A 19,345-nucleotide genomic window follows, 5' to 3' on the forward strand; every position below is an offset into this window, starting at 1 on the left:
AGACTACTCAGAAAATAGATATTCAATATTTAACGCGGAGAAATACCTAACAATGAAGAAGGCGCGAACAATCAATTGAATGGACTGGGTTTGATCGGATGGCATGGCCCGGCCATGCAGGCGTGTTCCATCTAAATGTTACCTTATATCTTCTATTCATATTAAATATATTGTTCCTTCTCTAGCCTAACCTTGTTCTACATCATGTATTGGTAATTGATACGATACAGTGAGTTGGCGTAGTCGATGGTGTAACTTCCAAGTAAGATCTTATAGATTAGGTAGTTATATCATGACAAATCTACAAATTTAGGATTAGGTCTATTATTAGAGCAGCCATTATATCATAGTAGACCATAATTCTACAGGGTAACACGCCGAAGAGAGTGATATCGCGAATAGTTTGAGAAGCAAAACACACATATCATCACCTCCACGTTTTAGCATGCTAGATGAAATACCATCTGGTCCATCAGTGTAGGAGTGTTTCAATATACTGATTGCCTTGGAGATATTTTGTACACTGAATTCTACATTAGTAATTTCACAGGTAGTTACTGGGATTGGTTCTGTATCATTAAATGGTTTTTTGTTAGTTAGTGAGAAACAAAAGTGTTCACTAAACAATTCTGTGACAAAGTTGGTATCGTCGTATACCTGTTTGCCTTTAAAGAATATATTCGCTCTCGATTTAGAACGTTTAATTTTATTTTGGAGCAGTATAATGAGTGAAGAGGGGTTATTGTTAAGTTCAACTGCACGTCTTTCCTGTGCGGCTGCATCTTGTGTACTTATTGCCTCTGTTTGGACAAGTATATATGTCTTCGTAACTAAAGCGGAAAATTTATTTATGTTGTGGAATCGAGTACAATGTATTTAAAGACGTCTTTTTGTACTGACCGGTATATCGAGATCTTTGAAGAACGTAGGTCTACAGTATTCTAAAGGTGAAATTTTGTTTGTGATGTAAGATACAAACTACGGTTTGGACTGCTGAATAGCCTTCCAGGTACGTTAGACACGCGCCCTTTCCCGTCGAAATCAAAACAAGTAATCGGGTAAATAGCGGTTCTACAATTCATCATAAATTTAATGTAAATCGTTACCTAAACAAATATTACCACCCGGCTATTCAACCAATAATTGTTCAATCAATTAAATCTAAATTACAATAAATAAGGTAGTTGATGAAAGATGAGGGAAAATTACCAGTCACAACAAATGGACGTTATTCTATCCTGACCGGATAGAACACACAAAAGGAGGAGCAAGTCAATACGGCTACCATCAAGAACAAGTGTCAAGTGAAACAACACAGATGCAGTTCGGGAAGAAACACAAAAACTTAGTGAAGGCGTAATAAGAATAAAACTGTATTAAAATACAAATATTAACAATTCAAGTGTAATCAAAAGGCAACAATGTACAACTAAGGGGATCAATAGGAACAAAGGGCAAGTATATACATAGAGGGATTTTCACAAACACACAAAACATTCAAAATGGATCTTACACCGACCCCGAAAATCCCTCCATACCACACAAGCTACCTTGATGCCTACGGTCATGGTTCATTATATAACATATCACACCATAGGAACGAGTAGGACTTACAGCAGTTCGCCTACTCGACCTGACTACATAATTAACAAGAAAGACTAACCCGAAGCCTCAAGGAGACCTGCTTTGCATGTTCTCTGGTGATCAACAATAACAGTCGTGGTATAGACCTAATCACTCTTCCCCAAACTCCACCCATGCTGTTGGATGAAGGACTCGCTGACAATTCAATATTTATCTTTTGCTGTCTCTATTGTTGCACAAAACTCCTTAACTCAGAAACTGCTCCCATGAAGCTTGACGCACTATCATTTTAAATCTCTGGAGGTTTCTTTCTTCTAATAAAACGTAATAAGGCCATAATAAATGATTCAGTAATCAAACTACACATCAGTTCAGTATGTACTGCCCATGTTTGCAAAAAAGTAAACACATATCCATATCCTTTTTCCAATGACCTTCCTATGTGTCCTTGTTCTTTGTGACAATGTCTTATTATCATTTCCGTCACTAAGTGTCGACTGGGTTAAATTACTGGATGTTTAAAAGCATCTGAGAAGTCCGAGTAGCTTAGCCGACCTGTAACACATAGTAACCCATCAAGCATTATCGGTGATAAACCTTTCAGATCATCATGACCTACTACTTTACTGCTGTTTTCAAATTCACTAAGTAATTCTCCATACACTTCTCTCTGAACCATCAATAAAATCTTACGCTTAGTGATGTCAAACTCTTTGACCTTTAAACATCCTAGATGAACGGATGCTTCACAAATCGGTAAACGAAGTAACATCAGGAATTCGATGAACCTTCTAAACCACGTTACAGCTCTGACTAATTTCAACCACTCGGAATAATAAGAGAGAATAGGTAACATGTTGTACTTTATACTACTCAAGTTAACCACAGCGGTTTTTCTAAACCCAATATCGTCAGGAGTAGGTTCCGGACGTTCAGTGATTGTTATATAAAATTCGCCATGCAATAAAGTAGGACATTTGAACCAAGATTCAAGATCAGTCATTTTTTGTATACCTCCTCTACATAATAATTCACTTATCTGCTTAACGAAACTCTTTGCTTGATCACAAGTGGGAATGGATATCAAGCAATCATCAAGATAGAAATTATTTTTGACAGCATCTACGACATAACCATCATAACCGTCAGAGAATATTTGGGCCGTCTTATTCAAGACAAAGTTCGCGCAAAACGGCGACGATGTGGCACCAAATGGATGAGATGTCGTTTGAAACTCGGGTGGTTCCCTCGACAAGTCTCCCTCCTGCCACCACAGAAATCCTAAAGTTCCTCGATCAGACTCAGGGACTTTCACTTGCATGAACATTTCTTCAACATCCGCAGTGATTGCGACTGATTCTTTGCGAAAACGCAAAAATATATACACTAACTCAGTAGTTGTGTCGAGTCCTTGATAAATCATATCATTTAGAGAAACGCCTGCAAACTTGGCGGCGCAGTCAAGGACCAATTTCAGTTTTTCTGGCTTTTTCGGGTTTATAACTGCATGGTGAGGTAAGTACCACCGGGGGCGATAACTAGGTTGCAATCGTATTTCAGGCATCTTCTCCGCATAGCTCTTAATAAGATTACTTTCAATACCTTTTGTATACTTGACATACAGGATGTCATCTTTCAACAATCTACGCTTCAAACTCTGTAGTCTACTGCTTGCCACTTCATAATTCCCCCTTTCATATCTAGGTTCACTTTCTATGGTATAGGAACTACAAAATGACCATTTTTGAAGCGTGTGCCTCCTTCCACAATCCCTATAGCCGCCTTATCTTCTAGTGATACTGATTTATCATTTGAATAAATATCAGAAAACTCTACATCATAAAATTTACATATTTTGTTCTCCAAAGTCTGTATCTTACTGGTATGATTGACAACTCTTTTCCTATATTCCGAATATGACGCGGGTCCGAAAACCGTCCACCACATCAACGTTTTCACAGCGTACGGGTTCGCTCTTCCACCCAACCGTTGGTCTAACACTCAATGTGCTTCTGGTACGTCGCAACCAATCAACAGTGAAACTTCTTCAGAGTCTAGGCTATCTATTGGCACATCACTTAAATGCGACCACTTAACTAGGTTGTTCACTGCCGACCTTGTTGGCTTATGACCTGGTATACCTGCCACAATCAGAGCTCCTTCGATCGTAACATGTTCCGACGGATCTAGAGAATGTACCTCAAAAGGAGTCTTCGTGACCGTCATTGTCCTATTACCACTCACAGTCTCTACTACCACTAACGCTCGGTCTTCCTACAGCCCGAGATACCTCAAACAGCTCGATTTTATAAACGTCACATCAGACCCGTTATCCAACAAAGCATAACCCACCATTTCGGCTTTTCCCAACATCAACCGTACAGGAATCATTCCTCAGCACACTTGGCTACTTAAGGATTTAGTAAATCCACAACAATTCGGGATACCAAGTTTATCATTTTCGCTTTGCAGCAAAGAATGGTGTTTCTTCTCACAACCATTAACGTTACAACGTTTTGCCAGCTTACATTCATTAACTTTATGCCCTTGCCTACGACAGACAAAACAGATGCCATTAACGTTCGCGTGAGACCATCTCTCTTGAACGGTAAGCGCTAAAAATTTTGGACATTCATAAATAGCATGGTTCTGGGAACGCACCCTGCATTTAGCTCTCTCTCTCGAATTATTCTCCTACTCCAGTTGCAAGTTACAATTTGTCTTTAAGTTGTGTCCCTTTCTCGGACGATTCGCTAACCGTCCAAACCTACTATTAGCTACTCTCGCTCGGGATGCTATAAATTGGGCAAGCTCGTCAAAAGTCGGTTCTCTATAAACTTCCGTCAATTCATCTACCCAGTCCGCTCACTGGGCTTGCATAACTTGAGGTAAGAGTCTTACTATTCTCTCTAAAGTAACTAGAGAATTTAAGTCGGCCGTATACTTCATCTGTTTCAAAACCATAGAGCAATTTTCCATCCTTATAGCTAGAATTGTCAGTTGCTCAGGATCACTGTAATCAACATTTGCAGTTTTGAATAAGTCCTCTAAAGTTTCCCTAGCGATTAAATGCGCCTGTCCGAACAACCGTTTTAAAATTTCTTTGGCCTTCTTGTAACCAGAAGAGGCTTCCAACATAACACAACCCTCAATGGCTGTTTTCGCCTTACCCTTACAAAAATGTATCAAATAAAGCAAGCACTGACCATCATCCTTGACCCTTGATTCTACGTAGGTCTCAAACTCCCTTAAAAACTTCCAATAACCTCTTGGTTGACAGTCGAAATAATTTAACTCAACCTTTGGTAACTCGGGACCTACGAAAGGCGCCGTAGGCATCAAGCTTTTCGCTCGCTTCACGTCTAAACTAAGGTTTACTATGTCATCCGCCATTGTATCGCAACTAGATTCACCATAATTACAATCGTCCCCATTAGAATATGAACCATGACACATAGAAGCATCAGAAGGCACTTGCCTTGATTGAGGGGATCCATTCTTTTGTTCATCCCTTTTAACATCCACGAGCCTTGGACTTAATTTCCTTCGAGGATTGTTTGGCATCGCAAGCGAACGACCAAATATGATTGGAATCAACGAAACGAAAGCCAAACGAATTCGACCAAAATATTTGTTTAGAACTGTAAGATCCGAACCACGGTTTGGACTGCTGAATAGCCTTCCAGGTACGTTAGACACGCGCCCTTTCCCGTCGAAATCAAAACAAGTAATCGGGTAAATAGCGGTTCTACAATTCATCATAAATTTAATGTAAATCGTTACCTAAACAAATATTACCACCCGGCTATTCAACCAATAATTGTTCAATCAATTAAATCTAAATTACAATAAATAAGGTAGTTGATGAAAGATGAGGGAAAATTACCAGTCACAACAAATGGACGTTATTCTATCCTGACCGGATAGAACACACAAAAGGAGGAGCAAGTCAATACGGCTACCATCAAGAACAAGTGTCAAGTGAAACAACACAGATGCAGTTCGGGAAGAAACACAAAAACTTAGTGAAGGCGTAATAAGAATAAAACTGTATTAAAATACAAATATTAACAATTCAAGTGTAATCAAAAGGCAACAATGTACAACTAAGGGGATCAATAGGAACAAAGGGCAAGTATATACATAGAGGGATTTTCACAAACACACAAAACATTCAAAATGGATCTTACACCGACCCCGAAAATCCCTCCATACCACACAAGCTACCTTGATGCCTACGGTCATGGTTCATTATATAACATATCACACCATAGGAACGAGTAGGACTTACAGCAGTTCGCCTACTCGACCTGACTACATAATTAACAAGAAAGACTAACCCGAAGCCTCAAGGAGACCTGCTTTGCATGTTCTCTGGTGATCAACAATAACAGTCGTGGTATAGACCTAATCACTCTTCCCCAAACTCCACCCATGCTGTTGGATGAAGGACTCGCTGACAATTCAATATTTATCTTTTGCTGTCTCTATTGTTGCACAAAACTCCTTAACTCAGAAACTGCTCCCATGAAGCTTGACGCACTATCATTTTAAATCTCTGGAGGTTTCTTTCTTCTAATAAAACGTAATAAGGCCATAATAAATGATTCAGTAATCAAACTACACATCAGTTCAGTATGTACTGCCCATGTTTGCAAAAAAGTAAACACATATCCATATCCTTTTTCCAATGACCTTCCTATGTGTCCTTGTTCTTTGTGACAATGTCTTATTATCATTTCCGTCACTAAGTGTCGACTGGGTTAAATTACTGGATGTTTAAAAGCATCTGAGAAGTCCGAGTAGCTTAGCCGACCTGTAACACATAGTAACCCATCAAGCATTATCGGTGATAAACCTTTCAGATCATCATGACCTACTACTTTACTGCTGTTTTCAAATTCACTAAGTAATTCTCCATACACTTCTCTCTGAACCATCAATAAAATCTTACGCTTAGTGATGTCAAACTCTTTGACCTTTAAACATCCTAGATGAACGGATGCTTCACAAATCGGTAAACGAAGTAACATCAGGAATTCGATGAACCTTCTAAACCACGTTACAGCTCTGACTAATTTCAACCACTCGGAATAATAAGAGAGAATAGGTAACATGTTGTACTTTATACTACTCAAGTTAACCACAGCGGTTTTTCTAAACCCAATATCGTCAGGAGTAGGTTCCGGACGTTCAGTGATTGTTATATAAAATTCGCCATGCAATAAAGTAGGACATTTGAACCAAGATTCAAGATCAGTCATTTTTTGTATACCTCCTCTACATAATAATTCACTTATCTGCTTAACGAAACTCTTTGCTTGATCACAAGTGGGAATGGATATCAAGCAATCATCAAGATAGAAATTATTTTTGACAGCATCTACGACATAACCATCATAACCGTCAGAGAATATTTGGGCCGTCTTATTCAAGACAAAGTTCGCGCAAAACGGCGACGATGTGGCACCAAATGGATGAGATGTCGTTTGAAACTCGGGTGGTTCCCTCGACAAGTCTCCCTCCTGCCACCACAGAAATCCTAAAGTTCCTCGATCAGACTCAGGGACTTTCACTTGCATGAACATTTCTTCAACATCCGCAGTGATTGCGACTGATTCTTTGCGAAAACGCAAAAATATATACACTAACTCAGTAGTTGTGTCGAGTCCTTGATAAATCATATCATTTAGAGAAACGCCTGCAAACTTGGCGGCGCAGTCAAGGACCAATTTCAGTTTTTCTGGCTTTTTCGGGTTTATAACTGCATGGTGAGGTAAGTACCACCGGGGGCGATAACTAGGTTGCAATCGTATTTCAGGCATCTTCTCCGCATAGCTCTTAATAAGATTACTTTCAATACCTTTTGTATACTTGACATACAGGATGTCATCTTTCAACAATCTACGCTTCAAACTCTGTAGTCTACTGCTTGCCACTTCATAATTCCCCCTTTCATATCTAGGTTCACTTTCTATGGTATAGGAACTACAAAATGACCATTTTTGAAGCGTGTGCCTCCTTCCACAATCCCTATAGCCGCCTTATCTTCTAGTGATACTGATTTATCATTTGAATAAATATCAGAAAACTCTACATCATAAAATTTACATATTTTGTTCTCCAAAGTCTGTATCTTACTGGTATGATTGACAACTCTTTTCCTATATTCCGAATATGACGCGGGTCCGAAAACCGTCCACCACATCAACGTTTTCACAGCGTACGGGTTCGCTCTTCCACCCAACCGTTGGTCTAACACTCAATGTGCTTCTGGTACGTCGCAACCAATCAACAGTGAAACTTCTTCAGAGTCTAGGCTATCTATTGGCACATCACTTAAATGCGACCACTTAACTAGGTTGTTCACTGCCGACCTTGTTGGCTTATGACCTGGTATACCTGCCACAATCAGAGCTCCTTCGATCGTAACATGTTCCGACGGATCTAGAGAATGTACCTCAAAAGGAGTCTTCGTGACCGTCATTGTCCTATTACCACTCACAGTCTCTACTACCACTAACGCTCGGTCTTCCTACAGCCCGAGATACCTCAAACAGCTCGATTTTATAAACGTCACATCAGACCCGTTATCCAACAAAGCATAACCCACCATTTCGGCTTTTCCCAACATCAACCGTACAGGAATCATTCCTCAGCACACTTGGCTACTTAAGGATTTAGTAAATCCACAACAATTCGGGATACCAAGTTTATCATTTTCGCTTTGCAGCAAAGAATGGTGTTTCTTCTCACAACCATTAACGTTACAACGTTTTGCCAGCTTACATTCATTAACTTTATGCCCTTGCCTACGACAGACAAAACAGATGCCATTAACGTTCGCGTGAGACCATCTCTCTTGAACGGTAAGCGCTAAAAATTTTGGACATTCATAAATAGCATGGTTCTGGGAACGCACCCTGCATTTAGCTCTCTCTCTCGAATTATTCTCCTACTCCAGTTGCAAGTTACAATTTGTCTTTAAGTTGTGTCCCTTTCTCGGACGATTCGCTAACCGTCCAAACCTACTATTAGCTACTCTCGCTCGGGATGCTATAAATTGGGCAAGCTCGTCAAAAGTCGGTTCTCTATAAACTTCCGTCAATTCATCTACCCAGTCCGCTCACTGGGCTTGCGTAACTTGAGGTAAGAGTCTTACTATTCTCTCTAAAGTAACTAGAGAATTTAAGTCGGCCGTATACTTCATCTGTTTCAAAACCATAGAGCAATTTTCCATCCTTATAGCTAGAATTGTCAGTTGCTCAGGATCACTGTAATCAACATTTGCAGTTTTGAATAAGTCCTCTAAAGTTTCCCTAGCGATTACATGCGCCTGTCCGAACAACCGTTTTAAAATTTCTTTGGCCTTCTTGTAACCAGAAGAGGCTTCCAACATAACACAACCCTCAATGGCTGTTTTCGCCTTACCCTTACAAAAATGTATCAAATAAAGCAAGCACTGACCATCATCCTTGACCCTTGATTCTACGTAGGTCTCAAACTCCCTTAAAAACTTCCAATAACCTCTTGGTTGACAGTCGAAATAATTTAACTCAACCTTTGGTAACTCGGGACCTACGAAAGGCGCCGTAGGCATCAAGCTTTTCGCTCGCTTCACGTCTAAACTAAGGTTTACTATGTCATCCGCCATTGTATCGCAACTAGATTCACCATAATTACAATCGTCCCCATTAGAATATGAACCATGACACATAGAAGCATCAGAAGGCACTTGCCTTGATTGAGGGGATCCATTCTTTTGTTCATCCCTTTTAACATCCACGAGCCTTGGACTTAATTTCCTTCGAGGATTGTTTGGCATCGCAAGCGAACGACCAAATATGATTGGAATCAACGAAACGAAAGCCAAACGAATTCGACCAAAATATTTGTTTAGAACTGTAAGATCCGAACCACGGTTTGGACTGCTGAATAGCCTTCCAGGTACGTTAGACACGCGCCCTTTCCCGTCGAAATCAAAACAAGTAATCGGGTAAATAGCGGTTCTACAATTCATCATAAATTTAATGTAAATCGTTACCTAAACAAATATTACCACCCGGCTATTCAACCAATAATTGTTCAATCAATTAAATCTAAATTACAATAAATAAGGTAGTTGATGAAAGATGAGGGAAAATTACCAGTCACAACAAATGGACGTTATTCTATCCTGACCGGATAGAACACACAAAAGGAGGAGCAAGTCAATACGGCTACCATCAAGAACAAGTGTCAAGTGAAACAACACAGATGCAGTTCGGGAAGAAACACAAAAACTTAGTGAAGGCGTAATAAGAATAAAACTGTATTAAAATACAAATATTAACAATTCAAGTGTAATCAAAAGGCAACAATGTACAACTAAGGGGATCAATAGGAACAAAGGGCAAGTATATACATAGAGGGATTTTCACAAACACACAAAACATTCAAAATGGCTCTTTCAGGCGATACTTTTTATGTTGTGATGAAATATATTGGTTAATGTGTCGGTAATGTTTGAAGTAAAGAACGTTCTCCAGTCAGTGCTTCTTAGGTAGTTGTGGAAGTTATTCCAATCAACCTTGCGATAGTTCCTACAAAGTGTTTCGGTTTTACTTCTACCGGTTGTGGTTTTTATAATAAGGCTGAATACGACAATGTTATGATCACTACCTGGAAACGTTTTTCTAATATACAAAGTATTGAGGATGAGGCCACTGGTAAATACTATGTCCAAGATGTTCTTATGTCTGGTACGGCTGTGGTGGACCAGACAGATATGAACGCAAAAGGTATAAACAAAGTTACTAAAGGTCAATAGTAATATTAATATATACAATTAATTATTACAAATACAATAAAAATTAGGGACGTTACTTAAATTGACCCAACGTTGCGTGTTCTGATTAGGTCCGGTAATGTAAATCCACAATTATAAATGCTTGATGATTCTGAGCAAGTTGGCGAACTCTCTAGTGATGTAATCCCACGTAGGATGTGATATATTCCAATTACAGTCTATAAATAATGATAATATTTGATTGAGACTTCAGTTAACCCAATCGCAAATGAAAATAGAACGAGGGATGCGTGAATAGTAATGTTTTTGTTAGTCGCAAAGAGCATGTCACGCTACGTTAGAATCACAACGGAAAGTGTGTTCAACGTCATTGACTAAAACAACAGTTACAGTCATTTAATGTTAAATATACATACAGTAGAAGGTTGACAAAATAAATACAAATAACATTGAAAACTATTTACAAAATAAGGTTGTCAGGTCTATCTCCACACGGCTATTGACATACTGAGTCCATTGTCCAAGTTCTCAGCATTCAATAAATGATTCATAACGTCTCGGCGCTCTGACTGTGTGCCAAGAACTTTAGGGCATGTTGAAATCACTACAAATAAGCTTGCCTGTGAATAGAAGGGATGATGCTAGTGTGAATACCTCCGATAAAAATGCTATTTCACCTATTGATGCGTTAGGTTGACGATTAACACAGCCGAGCAGTAAGGTAACGGAATCCGACGGCTTTAATACAATCCACACCGAATCCTTCAGTTTGTTTAGTTCAGGCATATCACATAGTAGTGAGTTTAGGCTAGAGTGAGCGTAAATAAGGCATCCTCCACCTCGTCCATTCAATCTGTCGCTTCTATATAGGAAATAGTTATCAAGAGATATACTTTGGTCGGAAATATTACTGTTAGTCCATGCTTCAGATATCATAATAACTGATGGTTGATATATGGATACAAACAGGGCTAAATCCGTCTTTTTGTTGCAGATCGATCGAGCGTTGATAAGACATATATTAAGCAAGTGGCCTACTAAGTTAAAATGGGTGAGGGTATCTCGGATAAAGTCGTCGTAACCCTCGCGGGTGTGAGATGAGTTTGAAATGAGGTATTGAATGTTCTTCATTAGTTCGGTATTTTGATAGCTAGACTTAGTGGGAGATGTATCAAATGAGCTAGCGAAGTTGATTGGGGAGTTTACCCAGGAGGAAAGGGTGGGAGTGCTCTGTGATGGAAACTGTATGGAGGAAACAAATTTGCGGTTTGCATGTGGTTTGAAATAACCTGGGCTATATGCTTCAACAGAGGTGTCACTAGGGGTCTTATTCCAAAGAAATCTTGTACAGGTCTACTGTGAAGTGTATGGTTATTTGCAAAATAGTCCTGATGGTTAGACACGTAGACTCTGTTATGGCTACTTACGTTAGCGTGAGAGGGGTCTGCTGAGCGTAATTGGAAAGAGTTGCTACTGTTATTATACATGGAAACCGTTTTTATGTGATGGGTTGGTACTAAAGGGTGTGGAAAGTTTTCTTTCTGAGAGTAATTACAGTTGTGATCCTGGGGAATGTAGTTAGGGCATGGAGTGAAAATTCTATTATTACCATTCTTAATGATGGTTTTAGGCTTCAGGGGGTGATTTGAGTGGCCAGTTCTCTGATAGTTTTCGTTAGTCTGCGTGTAGGACGGCTTGTTACGCTGAAGCCCACCACCCATTTTGCAACTTCGAGGTGTTGAAGGCAAGTTATACGATAGCAGCGGGGAGAACCTGTTCACTGTTCTAACGTGTTTCATTATTCGGTATCGTGAGTTTTGTCTTCCCACTTTTTATTGTTAGAGTTGGAGTGTATAGGTTTAGCTGGATGTGTGTTGTCACACGACTCACATTTCAGTACATTACTGAGCGAACAGCTGAGATTAGTCATGTCGTTATGGTTTTTGTTGGCAGTTGAGGTCTGTATCTTATCCAAAAGTTTCTAATCTGCAGACTCACCTAGAACAACAGAGCAATCAGGCGTATGTGTAGTGGTGTAATGCTTATTGCCCGTGTGTTTTAAACTATAGATCACCAACGTTGATGATCTATGTCGAAATGATTGGAGGCCTACTCGAGTTAGACGTGAATGGTGTGACAATGTAGCTAATGTCGAAGTCACACCTCATGGTCTTCACCTTACGTGGACTACCCCATCGACGTATCAAGGTACTATAGATGCTTTGAAGACTGTACAACACAGAGGACGATATTACAGAAATATATTAATTAAAGTAGATACAATCGAGAGTAAGACCATTGCCGCATGGGCCAGTCCATGGCATAAGATTAACTGATGCGCGTTAGTCGTCCTTGACCTTGATGAGAATCGATGGTTTGTTCGATATTCAATGACCCAACTGCCGTATGATTTGCCTAGGGCTTAGAGACACTTCGCTGGCCCTACAAAACTATTTGCTGTGTTGCAAACTATCTCTGGCTGGTTATTAACTGTGACACTCCCATTCAATTCTACCGCTTCACGTCTTCTTACACGACGTTGACAGGGCGTAAGGTCTGGAGTGACTTTTATATTTTTGTATGGAATTAGTGAGCTAATGTTTTTGCTCAAATCAATAAACTGCTTAGCATCGTTACAACAGCCAAACATAAACAAGGGGGGGCAAGTTGATCAGTCTGACTTTTTTCTAAGGCGGACGACTTTGCAGTTAACGTTCGGCATACCGCATGCTCTAAGGCAAATATCTCTTAACTTAGATGGGTGTGTGCGGTCGGGGAGGTTATACACAACCGCATTGAAGGAGGACATCACTCTCTTCGTCACTTCTTCAGCCACAAACTCCAAAATACACTCAGCTTTAGTGAGTTGCTCAAGATTTCTGTCTGTATCAAGGCCCCATATATGAGTGAGGGGTGCTAATTGCTCAAGTTTGCCGTTAATTTCGAATAGAGAGTTTTGTAGCTGTCGGATGTCATTACTATATCTATCAGTATTTTGGTGTGTATGAGGTGGACCATTGGACTCTTTAGTTTCTGAAATTTTAGATTTAGGCCTTGATAAACATACTGTCTAGTAGACTGGGCTGCCTTTCGATGAACGTCGGTATAGTGTCTTGTATGTCAGCCAGTCGTAACGTTGGCATACTGCACATAGAGATAGAGGGGCTGCGACATGGAGAATCTGGTGATGAAGGAGACATTTGTGTACAATAAGAATATTGTTCAGTAGTTAAAGGTTCAACATTGTCAGATACTGGGTCGTAAGTAATAGAGGTTACAGATTTGGACCTTATATTTGGCTTAGAAGCTGGTGAAATTTCTCTTTTACTGGAGTTATTGGCCATGATATGAAAATGCGTGAGCACAGTGCTCGTTAATTTACATCATGAAGATTCAGAAGAACATGCGCTAAACTCACAACAGATGGTGTTCTGAACATAATTCGACAAATAATACCGGACAAATGGATTTCAAACAATCTCAATTATTAACAGTAATCGGACACAATTATCAAACTGAAGTATCACCTTTCTATTTATAGAATTTAGGTGTGCTTCCTTCTTCATCATAAGACACTTTAGAATGAGAACTTTGGATTGACGATTCAGTCACCATTATGGGTATAATTGACCGTTCGTTGTGCAACTTCCTTGTATCTTGTCTACTATATTTTGGTATGCAAATCTAAACGGGATCAATATTATTTGTTTATATATGTTACATTATCTTGGTTGAGTGAACACTTAACTGTTGCTTACTTTTTTCTTTATTCGACACCATAATGCGCTTGACGGCTGAAATGTATGGTCGAACTGATTGAGAAGACAACATTACTCAACTCCTGTATATTACCCACGGTGAACTGTATTCGACGACCTGAACACAATATGTGCTCCTTTCTTCCCCATAAAATAGTTTAGGATGAGCATTGGGGATTGGCGATTCAGTCACGATGATGCGTTTGAACATTACAAAATGGCATCTTATCTACTTCGGTTCTTTTAATTTAATATGCGTTTCCACACAAGAAATATTTTTCTTAAACTAACTATAATGATAATAAAAGTGTACATTATGTGAGAGTGTGACGTTGAAAAATGTCACTCTGTTGAACTTCGTTGTCCTCCTCTGTAAAAATATCAATAAATATACTTTCTTGTTGTCTATCACCGTGTTCTAACTGATAAATCAAGTAATACGATATTTTATAACGTGTGATGAGCATAATATGAATCTAAATTATAATAAGGAATGTCGCTATCTAATTATGCATTCATATGATCGATGATTAACTACGCACACATTATAAAAACGATAGAAATTTTCACTTTACAAATGACTACTACTACTTTCCTGAAAACAAACTGGAATTAAAACAAGTAGTTTGCCTGTCAATGTATAGAAGGTCTTGCTTCAGTTATGAATAAACACTGTTACTATCTACTATCCGATTTCAAATGAGTTAAGTGGTCGTTTTGTTTGAGATAATCATACGTGCCAATTATATTGGTCTGTGCGACTGTGATAAATTGTCTTGTTGATAGTTTTCATGTCGTTTAAGATTAATTTGAAATAGTAATTTGAAACTCTTGATAAATTGTACAATCACCTATCCATTTATATATCGATCATTGATACACCTAAAGCTTATTGATTATTTCGACTAAATGTAGATTTCTCAATGCCACATCCTATCCTTTTGCAGTATTTGAACACGAAATTACAGAATTTCTCACCAAAATCTGAGAACTGTACCGTAATTAGTCAATTCGCAAAATATCAATCAATTATCATATGACCTGTACTGTTCCCTTTGTATTATCAGTCCATCATCTCAGATTCCATTTTTCTGTATTTTCATACCGATCAATATTCGTTTTCATTTTGACTTTCTCGGTGTACTACTGGAATGCATTCTATTTCCTGTTTATTGTTACATAGCACTTATGTGAATATACGTAGTGCACACCACACCTCTTTTTACTCGACAACACAATGTGGTTGATAGTTGGAAAGCATGTTTGAACTGATTTGGAAGGCAACATTGTCCGAACACTACGTGTTATTCTCGATGAACTGTATTCGTTTGACCTGAACACAATATGTGTTCATTTATTCCTCATAGAATAGTTTAGAATGAGCACTGTGGATTGACGATTCAGTCACGATTATGCGTTTGAATATTACAAAAAGTAATAGTAAAGAAAATAATAGAATACATATACTCAGAGCGTGATTTGCAAATACCTGTCTATTGACCTCGTTTGTTTTACTCGGAATATTCTTTTATCTTATTTGTCATCATATTCTGTCTAGCTATTCATTTATACGGTATTCTCTCCTTCTTTACAAACCCAATATGTATCTCATTTAGAATAATCATTGTCGCATTCTAATGATGTTTTTATGCGACCGATGATCAGCTACGCTCGAAGAACGGAGATGAATTAAATATGCATTTTATGAATGATTTTTACCGCTTTACTAAACATATTATCATAAATAGATGCAAATATTTGATCGGTCAAAAAGCTTAGGGTTTCCGAAAATATTTTAGTCGGAATTTCATACCCTCAGTACTGATCTCATAAATGAATTTGTTCATTGTATGTTATGTCGGAAACTCAATAAATGTCAAGACGAATTAAGTGACATAAGCGGTTCATTCCATCAGCATGATTCAATACAATCTACACAGTGAATTATCACGTTCATTATTAATTCCCGTGATGTTTACATTGAATTCAAACAATTTGGACAATCGTCTTCCTGACCAGTTTGATGTAATTCGTCAATACTGTTGATTCAGCATGACATTTGTCTGAAACCAGTGACCATTCGATATTTCTGATGGATTCTGCTGTTACGGTAGAACTGAAGACATTTGACTGAATAAAACCTCTATATTGTGTATGAATAAGTTTACTGTGTTTCTTGGATGTATTTGTCTTACTCAACTTCTGAACTTGTTTGTTTATTTCATTTTTTGTACATTTTGGTTTGTCTTTGTCTTTTGTGTGGTTGTTTAGAGTTTTGCTTCGGGAACATACAAAATTGAAGGTTTGTTTCTATAAATGTTAGAATTATTGTTATAACGACATTTAGATCGACTGTTTGTAAATTGCGAATAACTTTTGGTATCTCAACTGGCTTTTATTTGTGCCGTTGATTTGAGTTCGTAAATTTCAAATGAATCTATGTTCGGTACCCGGATTACTGAATTTCCCAGTACTTCTATTGCAACATGCTTACATCATTTTTCAATGTTGAGTCAGCTTACGCGAATGATTGTCAATGGTTGGGAATAGACCGATGTCTTTTAAGATGTGATGGCTACCTACAGATAAATTAAACCCGAACAACAAGTCAAGTGACACAAAATGTTCCATATTTTGCAGGTCTTCAGGAGATCTGGTATTCCGGTGCGAGGATGATGTGAATGATTGTGAATTTGTTCGCTGAATTATTTCCACAATTATGTTAAACGAAAATAAGAATGATTTTTGCATATAGATAATACATTTGTTCGTGTTTTCATCTCTGATGAATGATCAAAAATGTGTTTAAAATAGTGAGTTGATAAATACATTTCATTTCGATCATTCGGATGAATCGATCCATAATGATAACAAATGAAGTGGACTTTACTGCACACTTATGGTTAAGAAGGCACAAGGTAATTGATCACACAGCAAGCAATGTCATGTTACTTAGTAATTAGCGCTGGCCAAACTCCATCTACCAAGCTGTGAAGGAAATATGGCAGGGCAGATTTTCAATTGGCCACCGCGTATTTCAGTGGTTGATTGGTAAACTATGAAATTGGACAAAACACAGTCTTATTAAACAAAAAAACATCAATCCAATCAACATTCAAGTTATCTTCATTACTGACAATGTGCAACTTACTTGCTTTCAATACATTCGGTGTGATTAAATGCCAGTATTATGCAAGTCGCTCTTTTGATTCATTACACCACAACTCACAATCATTACTGATTCCTCCCATTTGTTTGACTTGCTGGTCAATTTTTGAGGTCAATTACGTGATGAGAATGTGATATTGAGATAAAATGACACGACAACACAACCAAAATGAAAGGAACCCATTTGCACGTAGATTGGCAGTCAAATGAATTGTGAATATGATAACGTCGACTTCAAGCATGTGAAACCTTTCATTGACAGACGAAGATAAGCTACAATTAAGTGATGACTTAGGTGGGAAGAACACACACATGAACTCACGCAGGATCAGAATGAGACTCGACAATGATGGATCAGTTGAATTATCCGATAGCTCGAATAATCCATGAATAATTGACACGATGTAAAACACCACAAATGCACTTGTCACAAATCGCTCATCAATTTGAATGCCTTTTGGCAAATAACACCGAAAAACTTTGTGTTCAGCTTCCACTGCTAGCTAACATCCCTGTTTGCTTCTAATGCTTGCAAATTAAGGCAAAATTGAGATAATTTACACAAGATGCACGTACATTGCTAAGAGACTGACCAATGCCATTCCAAACGCTATTGAGGGGATTCAAGCAGACATGTATAACTTGACTAAACATTTGGTACATTTTATCACATTCGATCATAAAACATTGTATCTCACACAATCATTTGCATTCAATGCTGACCCAGAAACTCAGTTTCCTTTATCAACAACACATGACTATTTCAGAAAAGAAAGAGGACTGAGCATCATATAAAGGAAATGTCAGTCTAGGTACCTCAGCTTTATTTCTGTTCCATACATAACACTCTACCAGCTGCATTGAGTTTCGATGCGACTGAAATATGCATGTGTGACTGTAGTTCTGTGACTGTGTTAGTGATTGAGTGAAGTTAGTGAGAATGTGGAGGAAATAAAATGTTATATGAGCTTCCATACAAGAGCATTCAAATGGAGAATTTACAAACAGTCGATCTAAATGTCGTTATAACAATAATTCTAACATTTATAGAAACAAACCTTCAATTTTGTATGTTCCCGAAGCAAAACTCTAAACAACCACACAAAAGACAAAGACAAACCAAAATGTACAAAAAAATGAAATAAACAAACAAGTTCAGAAGTTGAGTAAGACAAATACATCCAAGAAACACAGTAAACTTATTCATACACAATATAGAGGTTTTATTCAGTCAAATGTCTTCAGTTCTACCGTAACAGCAGAATCCATCAGAAATATCGAATGGTCACTGGTTTCAGACAAATGTCATGCTGAATCAACAGTATTGACGAATTACATCAAACTGGTCAGGAAGACGATTGTCCAAATTGTTTGAATTCAATGTAAACATCACGGGAATTAATAATGAACGTGATAATTCACTGTGTAGATTGTATTGAATCATGCTGATGGAATGAACCGCTTATGTCACTTAATTCGTCTTGACATTTATTGAGTTTCCGACATAACATACAATGAACAAATTCATTTATGAGATCAGTACTGAGGGTATGAAATTCCGACTAAATTAATTTCGGAAACCATAAGTTAACCTTTCATTAAGTCGATTACGTAAGAATTCTGTCATCCATTGCAAAAAATGCTTATTGAAGACACTAACCGAAGTTCATTGACTAAATCACGATATGGTTCGATTAAGGGATATGTTTGAACCGTCTGTTCAACGCACTACTTGATGTGAACTACAATTGTGTTTAACACGACAAATGAAATTCGATATTCATTCAATGACATTGCGCCCTGTGTGTTACTAAAGATCTTAGAATGCACTCTTACTATATTTAATATCATACGGTATTGAGACTGTCATCGAGATGATTTATTACAGTTACAGAAAGCAATAAAATCGGGAGGTACCGTGTTTTTTTTAGAGAAAAACGACTAACAAACTCATTTGCAATTTGGGGGCAAAGGGATATGGTGTACACTCATCAATGAAGCAAGACGTCCTATGATTTGACGGACAAACTATTTGTTTCCATATGAT

General features: G+C 38.1%; 1 protein-coding gene across 1 annotated transcript; it reads right to left on the reverse strand.

Moving 5' to 3' along the window:
• Window positions 1-1,063: 1,063 nt before the first annotated feature.
• Window positions 1,064-3,031, reverse strand: MS3_00009365 (uncharacterized protein; the record flags this gene model as incomplete). Its single annotated transcript, XM_051217732.1, has 1 exon — window positions 1,064-3,031. A coding segment is annotated over one exon (945 nt), but the record flags the coding sequence as incomplete, so codon positions are not given.
• Between the last annotated feature and the right edge of the window lie 16,314 nt (window positions 3,032-19,345).

This window comes from Schistosoma haematobium, chromosome 5 (assembly GCF_000699445.3).
Source record: "Schistosoma haematobium chromosome 5, whole genome shotgun sequence".
Taxonomy (NCBI): Eukaryota; Metazoa; Platyhelminthes; class Trematoda; order Strigeidida; family Schistosomatidae; genus Schistosoma; species Schistosoma haematobium.